Below are 10343 nucleotides of genomic sequence, written 5' to 3'. Positions count from 1 at the left end.
GCTCCTCTTATTGATTCTGCAAATATTTACTGCACAAGAGTTTCTAATAACTCCAGAATCCTTCATTTCTGAATCTAGCTACTTTGGGTACCCCCAGCACAGAAACAGAACTGTGCTCAACTCTGCCAGATTAACTGAGAATTGGGGTGGCATAGCCCACTCCCTTTACCTTAAGACCAGAATGCCAAGTTCTCTACCAGGCATAACAGCTACCTCTAGTAGGACAACAATGTCAAAAAAGCAGAAAAATGATTTAATAAAGCAAAAGACATGATAAACACATTTCTTGGAATGAAATAGGCTTTCACTGAAGATTTATGTCACTGGTCAATCTAAGCCAGGCGAAAAAACAGTGTAATTGAATGCTAACTAGCATACCACATGCAGAGAAACCTAGCATTGTTTTATAGACTGGTTTACGGTTAATAACTATGGGAATGGGTACAGCTGACGTGCACAACTTCAGCTTAAAAGATTACTATTTTCTTACAGTCATCTGTATAGGAAAAGTTCATGAAAGTCAAGCTAACAAAAAGGAAGGAGGCTACGTTTAAAGGCATAAAGCATCTCTTGTAATGAATGTTTAAGAACCTCTTTGCTCTTCTGGTTTTGATCAGCATGAATGGTTTATAAACTGCTCTTAAAACTGACATAGCAAACAAATCTCATCAGACAATAATACAACACACCACTGAGCTGTAGCAAATTATTTCCCTTAGGGTTAGGATTTGTCATGTGTCCAGAAAATAACAAATAAATACATTTCTCTGCTAAAATAAGCTACTTTTTCAAAATTCAACATCCTACATGTACCCAGAGCTTTCATTTTTGAAACCAGGTTTTACTTTCTTCCTGGTTTACATGTAAATATGGCTTCCAGAAAATATTAGCAAGACCTGAGCAACTTCAGACTCTGCAGATGATGATTTGGCTGTATAACAGCTGTATGAGCTATTAGAAGCTGAGAGGTCCTAGGTTTATGATTAACAGTTTAATGTAAGTTACGTCACAGGACAGGCACCTTGTGCAATCTTCTTACATAATTTACCGCAGATGGCATCCATAACTCACACTGAGATAAGTCATCAGTGAGTAAGTCCTGAAGAATTAGAGGAAGCTGTAAACAAATAGAGGGCAGTGTGACAGTGTATGTTTGTTATGTGACTTGCATTAATCTTTGTTTCTAGCTGTTAAGCATAATCAGAAACTTCTAGACTTTCAGACTGATATAAGCTCTTAGATTCCTAAAACGCACAACAGGTCTTTCAGCCAACTTCGTTGTAAACTGCTGACCTTCTCAGTGCTTGCTGCAGAAAGTTACTATGGATGCAGTCATAGCTTCTGACAGCAGAATGATGAATTTCTGACAAAGCTGGGGTTCAGCACGATCACAACCAGATTTAACCACATAAGTAATTTCCTATGTGTGTATGACCTCACTGGATTATTATCTACTATGACTTCTCATTTTTTCCTGAAGTACAACTACTTTTTTCTTATAAATATAAGGTTTCTCATGCATTCCAATGAGGATTGCATTCAAAGTAGAAGTTGCTGGTTACAGTATTGTGAATGTTAGTGAAAACAATCTACACTTACTGGAATTGAGCAGTTGGACAGAGTGCAAAAAGAGGTAAACGAAAGGAAAATGTCTGCTAAACGCAGTAGTTATGTTAGGAGTTCTCAGAGTGTCTTTTAAATAGAATTTGTTTAAAAATTGTTGATGGACCGATGAAGAACAAATCATGCTTTGGCAACGAGAATGAGATGACACATTTGTCATCAGAAGCAAATCCAGTAAATGCACATTTCAGCAAATATGGGCATCACAAATACAAGTGCAAAGATTTGTCATTCACGTCTCTTGAAATACTAGAACAATTCTCAAATCCTATCTATTGGAGAATAAATTCCTACGGCCACCTTCCACTCCCAGATTTGTGCTCTTAGTTTTTGGGCACTATTTGAATTACAAACACAATGGCAGTGAGGAATTAGCTCTCCATAAGATGATTCACACACAGCAGTATGTTATGTCTAGTATATAATATGTATTAGATATCACACAGACAAACTAGAACTTTCCATTTAAAACCTGCAGGGAGACTTCAAGTACTACCACAGTTTCTTAATGGAAACAAGAATAGCCAAAACTGTTTCAAGCCACTATGCCCTCTTCATCCATAAAGGGATGGTTCAGACATCTCTTTTCATATCAGACATATCAGACCCTAGAGTCTCCCTTGGTACCAGGAATTCTGGCTCAATAAAGCAATCAAATGAAATGGAAGAAATGGGTCACCGACCAATTTGCTCTCTGGGAGGCTCAAAGCCCCCTTAAGTCTCCTGAATTTGACTACAAGTGATCTTTGTTGTACAGAGGAAATTCTCAGAAGGTGCAGATCTGCCACAGTAACCTCTTTTGCCATTTCCTTCAACGGCCCTTTTCAATTACAAGTGGTAGCATGAACTCTCAGCTGATACAGACCCCAAGGACTAAGACTGTTACTGTGCATGCTGGTGAGCAGCCTGGGATAGATGGCCACAGATTGGCAGCCACAAAGTGGAGCTTTCTACTAGCCTCAACTTGGTTGTAGACTTATTCCACTGCAGCACTTGAATTAAGATGACAATGACCAGATCTGCTTTATACTCATCTGATGTTAATCAAGGTAGGTGGGATTAGCAGAATACAGTGATAGAAATCTGCCCACAAAAAGTGTGCCATTGCTAGTGGTTTTTCCAGGAAACAACTGTGCATGTGTGTGCATCTAATTTTCCTTCACATAATTATGTTAAATGCAGTGTTGTGCCTGAAGTTGCCAGCTGCAGCTACACACTGTATTTCACAAAACAAATTCTGATCTGACAGTATAGCTCAGTGTAGCTCACTGACCTATGATTTTCCATGTAGTCTCCCTTAAAGCCTTAATGTAGTTGTGATCTTCTGGTATGTCTACTTGTAACATGGAAAAACACATAGTCAAACTACAAATTAATACAGCAGGATATTGTTTTTATGGCCACATCAAGGTGATAATATTCTTCACTGTCTACATCAGTCAGAGCAAAGAGCTCCTTCAGCAGGAGAGGGTATTTCAGTATCCTCTGGATGGGTTTGATGAGGTAAGACTCCAGCGTGGAAGAGTGCTGCCGTCTGGGATTCTGAGCATCCAGAAATGCCTTGAAAGCAGTGTCTGTCTTGGCTTTCACCAGTACTTTTGGGACTTTCATGTGGCTGGCACAGAAGGCACTGTACAGCTTGAAACGGTCGGCGTAGTAAAGGAAGGATCCGCCCAAGGAAAACAGCACTTTCTTAAGCTGCTCAACTTTTTCAAGCTTTTCCAGGTCTGGAACCAGCCTTACTCCATCTTCAAGAGTTTTCAGGAACTCTACCTGAAATGCTACCATTTCAGTCAGATTCCCGAAGAGAACATCCAGCTCATCTGGTGTGAGGAACGTTTCTTTTTGTAGAGGCTTCAGATATCCCTCCATTAGACAGTTTAGATCTTTGACATAGGTGCGCTCTGTTTCGAGAAGTTCGCAGATGACCTTTTGCAGTTTATCTGCATCTGTGATTTGTCTCGTGGTGGCCAGCTGGGGTCCTGTGAATTCCTGAGGATGAGCACTTGAGTCACTTGTGGGGGGCAGAATGGCGAGGCTGGACTCTTTTCAGTGGTGAGTGGAGACAGGACAAGGGGAAACGGCCGGAAACTGCAGCATAGGAAGTTCCGCACAAATGTGCGCAAGAACTTCTTTACAGTGAGGGTGACGGAGCACTGGAACAGGCTGCCCAGGGAGGTGGTGGAGTCTCCTTCTCTGGAGATGTTCAAGACCTGCCTGGATGCCTACCTGTGCGACCTGCTGTAGGGAACCCGCTTTGGCAGGGGGGTTGGACTCGATGATCTCTAGAGGTCCCTTCCAACCCCTACAATTCTGTGATTCTGTGATATTCCAGGCTAGCAGATATAGAACTGTGCTATTATATACATATGTACACACGTATATAAATAATGACAGAACTAGACACATAGATTAAAACCTCAGAATCACAGCCAGAAGTTAATGACTACATTAGTATTGGGATCACACTGCCCAGCCCTGGGGTGAAAGAAAGTAATATGACCACATTCAACATTCTTTTAGACCACCTGTTCACTAGGGCAGAGAAAAAGATCATCATCTTAAGCCCTAAAAGGAATTAGATGCAATACCTGAATCTCAACAAAAATATATGCTTTCTTCCTCTCAGCCTTATGTTTCTGTTTCTCCTTGGATTCCAAGGACAGTATTTTATTAGAGTAAGACAGTATTCCACTCACTCTGTCAAAGGAAGCATATTTTTCATACGGAAATGATCTTTGTGAATCTAACTCAAGGATCATGCTTTAAAATTAATAATTACACAAGTGAGGGGCTAGGTAAAGCTACCAGAGGTGTGTTGCTATGCAAGTCCAGCACGTCTAAGATATTTACCTAGCTTTATCTAGACCAATAACACTGAGGGAAAAAATAAGGCTGATAGATAAGAGATATCAACAGCCACAAACGATTTCTGACCTATTACTGCAACACTTTTTTCCTCATGTGATGGTAGGATCTTTTTAAGTAAGACTTCTTCTGCCCAGGGTCACAAAGTACAAAATGTGTAAGTAGGGCATAATCAAATTACATGCTGTTGTATAGAGTACCATTTGCAGAAGAAAAATGGATTTGGAACATAACTTCAACTCTACGGAGTTAAATTGCCATGTTCATTCTGGATTCATCAGCACTGCCTTAGGTTTGGCAGTAGTTGGGTACAGCAGTAATAACAGCTCCACCAGAGAATTAAGGCTTAAATGAGAAATCCATTATAAGAAAATTCCCCAACATGCAGAATAGGGTCCCTGGGCTGAGTAAAGGCAATATCAGAATTTGAAAGAGTGGTTATGAACTTACAGTGCCTTAAATATGAGAAAACAAATTTGAAACATCTTGAAAAGACTGGGTTTTAAAAGGACAGGTGTTCCACACTCTACAGAAAGAAGGCTCCATGACTACCAGTAAAGGCAGTGAGTCAGTAAATCATGGAAAAGGTGCCTGACTCCAAGAAGGATTTACATTAAGGGAAAGTGTCCAAAAAGGACATTTTGCATAAGACTTTTAAAACCGTGCCAGCATTTGTTCAACATATATGCTTTTAATGATAGTACGGGAAGAAGCAGCTGATGGCTATGAAATTTTAAATTTTACATAAGATACCTTTATTGGAGGCTGGAAGCTTCTGTATATAGAGGAAGCACTCCCCATCTGTGTGTATAACAGTGCTACCTTAGAATACTGCAACAACTAAAGCAGACCAGACCTACACGTAGGCAGATGAGGTTATTATCCCAGTCAGTTTATAGCTGATTTCCGCTATGCTGCACCCACTTATTGTGCACAATTAAATTAAAAAAAAAAAAAAAACACAATTAGAGATCTCTCTCTGTGATGTCAAAGTTGCTAAAAAAGTTTATTGGAGGGTGGGGAGGGGCAGGGCAGGTTGAGAGGCACAAACCATCTTGCTGCCTTTCTAAGATAAATTGCATTTACATTTACGCAGCATCCGGTGTGCAATGACCTTGGAGCGTCACTACTCTCTCAGTGACTGTCAGCTGTGAAAAGCAGAAGTACCCAGGTACTGCAACACACTAGAAAACAGAGTGGCCAACCTACCCTTCATTATAAGAAGTATAATATACCAAATTATACATCCCTTTGCCTCTGTGCCTTTCTTTCTGTACCTCCTCTTCACACAAAACTCCTTAGGAATGCTTTGCCATCCACAGCTGTTTCATTGAATTTATGTCCTACCACACCTCAGATTCTAAATAGTTATTGGAATCCCTCCAAAAGCCTACAGACAAGAAGTTTCCTGTCCCATGCCCTTTCCTATTAACTCCCTGCATGACTCAAAGTGATTATTTTTTTCCAGTTAGGTATACATCTGTAAACTGCTGTACAAAACAGGATCCACTCCTTTCTCTCATCTTTGTGTAACTGTGCCCAGTTGCACAAGCATCATATTCCAGATGTTCAAAAGGAACTCCATACCCAGCTACCTCCAAATCTGACAAAACATGCAATTCCTGCCCTTTGCTAATAGACAACCTTTTATCATACGCAATGGTCTAGAAATTCAGAGAATGTAAGAACCTAAAAAGCTTCCCTGCCTTTCAGCTTACTGTTGAAACTCTTTTTTTAGCTACTGTACAGTGAAACCACACAAAGTGGTGGTAGGACTGACTGTAAAGGACCAATGAAAATACTTTCTGATCAGTTAAGCTCTTAGCTCCATGTAGAAAAGAATTTTTAAATCAGTCATAATTATCATCTTTGGATTATCAAAACACTGGCTGTATTATTTATGGACACTACAGGTCTGGACACATTTCAGCATCTCTGCAAAGAAAACAACATTTTCCTTCGTGTTAAAGCTTCATTATGTAAGTACAGTATACACATAAAGTCAATAATATCTGGCCCCTTCTATGCCTAAAGAAACAGTGACTATTTTATAGGATACAGCCAAATTCCAGGCTCTCTCCATCCACCTACCATCTCATGATGAATGTGGACAGAAGGATTATGGGTCTCAGCTCCCACCTCTTGCCTTCCTGAACGCTCGGGCAAGTGCTTAGCATATCCACACATCTGATTGGGACCCAGCTGCAGACTAGAATCAAATCCCAAGTCTTTTTTTTTTACTGCAGTGTAACATTAAATTCATATTTAACAGCCTCTCCTTCACCTTCCCCCTTTTTTTCCTCCCACAACTGGCAACTCTTTTGTCTGAATAGGATATCACTGGGATTGACTGCACAAGATTCACCTGCATACCAATCAAGATGTTTAACCTTGCATTCACCCACATGCTCTGAGACACATGATCTTCTTCAGTCACCCTATGATTTGCAAATAGGGGAAAAGTGACTGGTAAGGCAGCAGAGTAATGGGCTTAAAATGCACTGAACTGTTCCATACACAAGCATTGGTAAACACCAAAGTCCTTATTTACAAAACACCTCATTTTACCTTCAACCCACACTAACTTCACCTCATTCCTAAATTCTTAGAAATCCAATGTCTTTATTTTCACTGGCAAACCCTTTGATAGGGATCCTGTCCTGCTAAGTCAGCTAGGGCTGAGAAAATGCCTGTAATTGTGCATCAGCATAAAAAAGACACTAACAGTGGACCAACTATCTCCACAGAACATGGTGAAGAGATCTGTACCTCACACACATAGCAGGAAGCCCCCACACTGCCCCAGAACTGAAAACAGCATAACCGCATTAGCCTAAGAAAACATTTAAGCTAGTAAGTCCATGGAAATAGCCTCGCTGATAATGTAAACTGTCTGGGAGGCTGCTGCAGCACTGCAGCAGGCAACAAGAATCAGGCTTTAGCTTGGAAGCCCCAGTCTGTTACACAGTGGAGATGAAAGACAATGTATTTTACCAGAAACCAGGCTAGTGAGAAAAGAATCCCTTAAAAATGAATAGGTCTTATGGCATGCCCTTCTCTTTATATACATGCACCCAGCCTCATTCGAATGTTGAGCAAATCTCAATCACTGAAGATCCGAACTGTAGGGAAAATTTTGCAGGTGCTGCCAGATCCCCAAGAAATGCTATTGCAAACTCAGATCTTTCTCAGGTCACAGAATTCAGAGACACAAACAAACAAGGTGCCTTGGCAGAGTCACAGAAGTGCTCTCTTACTTCCTTTCCTGGTAGCCTTCTAATTGCAAAAGCCACAGCCTTACTATCCAGGACTGCGATCTAGCAGTCTACTATAGTTCAGATCGACTGAAGACAAATTATCAAAAGTACTAATTTCATACAAAAAAAGTCACTGTACTTCATAATGTCTCCAATTTCCACTGACCAGAGTTATGGGCTTTTTTTGCTTTCATCACCTCATTCTGCTACTAAAAAATAGATATGAATCTATATTATTTTCACCGTACAGTCAGCAGTGCTCCTTGCTTTTACTTCTCAGCAGGATCAATTATCAATGAATAATTAAAGAGTGCTTGAAAGCCCAAAAACACAGACTAAAAATTGAAATACTTCCAGATGAATCTATGCGCTTCATTAATCAATTGTACCACAGCCAATCACAAACCATTTCTTAGTTCTCTTCCTAATGACTCACATTAATACCACACTTGGCCCTTGCCAAATAATGCAGAAAGCCAATCATGCCAACAAGGCTACAGGTTTTAGAAGGTTTTTTTTATCCTCAGAGACAAACTTCAGAGTAAAAAAGAAAGACAAAACTCCTGCAAAACAAGTTTGACATTTAAAGAGAACCTGGCTTTTAACTCCAGATTTTGACACCTTTTTTCATTATATTTTCTGTTCTTAGGAGCCACAATACAGTACAGCACAAGTGATGTAACAGAACAGATGACAGTATAGATTGCTACATTATCTTTACAGAGCCAAAACAAGTGTAGGGGTGGAAAGAGAGAAGAGGAAACTTTTTATAGCCAGAAATACTAATGTTGACTCCTTACTTTTATCTTACTTACCAGATTAATATGTTGCAAATGCTTTGATCCCAAATAATGCTGACAAGGAAACTCCCAAAGACCATGCTTACAGAATACCTCCTTCTCCATGCCTGGCAGAGATGTGCACTGGTATATAATGTGCACCAGCTATAAACTCAAATACATTTTTATAGCACAGAGCCTCTGTATCTTCTACTGTAGTATCAGGGTTGCCAGGCATAACACTATAATACAATGAAAAGCGCAGCAATAACAGCATGGTGGTAAAGTCCTAGGCTGCAGCAAGTGAGAATAAGCCCAAGTACAGTGGCAATAGACACCAAAACCAAAGAAGGGAAAGAGAGCCTCAGGTAAGCAAAGATCTTACTCTTGCTTCCGCTGCCAACCCTTAAATGAGGTCTGGGAAGGGGTGGATCCTGGTTCCACCCCTTCCTGTCACTCAGGTGCATTGCATGCACCTGAGTTGCCCCGGGTTGGCCCTGCCTTCCCACCAGGTGCTCAGTCACTGGTTCAAGCTGTTACTTGGCATTTATGCTACACCAGATCTTCAACTCTGAAGCTCTGAATGAGCTTGATCTCATAAAAAACAATAGAGAACTTTCTTGATTTCAGTGATATATGCCCTCAGTAATTATTTGCTAATGAAAAACAGGACTTTGCAAAAACAAAGAATAATTAATAGTGCTATGCTTTCAGATATCTGTATCCATTTTCATGTACAAATCACACTCCAAGATACCGGATTGTACTGTTTTTCTAGTACTCTTGTAGAGAAAAATCTTGGCTTGTTTTGGCCATAGCTCTTTGGAACTATGAGAGATATCTGTCAGGACAGAAACAAAATCACATTTCACATCCATAATTGTTCTAACTAACGAACAGGATAAATGGGGGCACAGAGAAGCAAGCATGGCAGCTCCAATATGTGTTCCAGAGCTCTTTTACAGCAAGCTGTACTTGAACTGACATGTACAGTCACTAGAAAAATGATGCCTTTGTTAGAGTGATACCTTTATGAGAGAATCCCATGCATTCTACTGAAGAGAGGTTTGGTCCTTGGTGATAGGGATTGGAAGCAATTCTCATCTTCCTCACTTATCCCAGATCACAAGTGAAGGCACACAAAGCAATTTGACATTTGTATCACTAAACCTAGAAAGAGAGATAAAACTAAAACTATATTTTTCTTTGAAACTGACTGGTCCCTGGAAGAATACGCACAGGCAAACAAGTCATTTGATTCATCTCAGATTTCAGCTACCCAGCATTTAATTCACAATGGATTTATTCCCCATTAGTTGCAACTGATTGCTTATTCTTTGTAAAGCTGAGTAAAACCATGCTGTTCTGGTTTGGTAGCATTTCACACTCCCTGCATGGTGAAAGATTAGAGTGAAATGTTGCTGAGAACCTAACCCAGGTAGCATTACAGGCCTTGGCTTTTTATACTGGGGATTTGCTAGGAACACAGCTACACTGCCGCAAATGCTCTCTATTGGCGGAGTCAACAATCCACAGTGGTTTCAAGCAGAGGTTAAATTGTGCAACTCAGGCTAGGCAGACTTTGAACACTACTTTTACCAAATGTTGCAGGAGCACGCCGAACCATAGAAACTGAGGGACTTCATCCCTATACTAAATAGGGTAGGGTAGGGTAGGGTAAGGTAGGGTACGGTGGGATGGGATGGGATGGGATGGGATGGGATGGGATGGGATGGGATGGGATGGGATGGGATGGGATGGGATGGGATAGGATAGGATAGGATAGGATAGGATAGGATAGGATAGGATAGGATAG

At 40.5% G+C, this 10343-nt stretch overlaps 1 protein-coding gene across 1 annotated transcript; it reads right to left on the bottom strand.

Moving 5' to 3' along the window:
• Nucleotides 1-2988: 2988 nt before the first annotated feature.
• Nucleotides 2989-8830, bottom strand: LOC125693679 (rho guanine nucleotide exchange factor TIAM1-like). Its single transcript, XM_048945872.1, has 2 exons — nt 8564-8830; nt 2989-3615 (listed from the first exon to the last, which is right to left on the bottom strand). Exons 1-2 carry the CDS (start codon nt 8651-8653, stop codon nt 2989-2991), a joined length of 717 nt encoding a protein of 238 aa, XP_048801829.1. The 5' UTR covers nt 8654-8830.
• Between the last annotated feature and the right edge of the window lie 1513 nt (nt 8831-10343).

This window comes from Lagopus muta, chromosome 5 (assembly GCF_023343835.1).
Source record: "Lagopus muta isolate bLagMut1 chromosome 5, bLagMut1 primary, whole genome shotgun sequence".
NCBI lineage: Eukaryota > Metazoa > Chordata > Aves > Galliformes > Phasianidae > Lagopus > Lagopus muta.
This window is presented reverse-complemented; position numbering and strand designations above follow the sequence as displayed.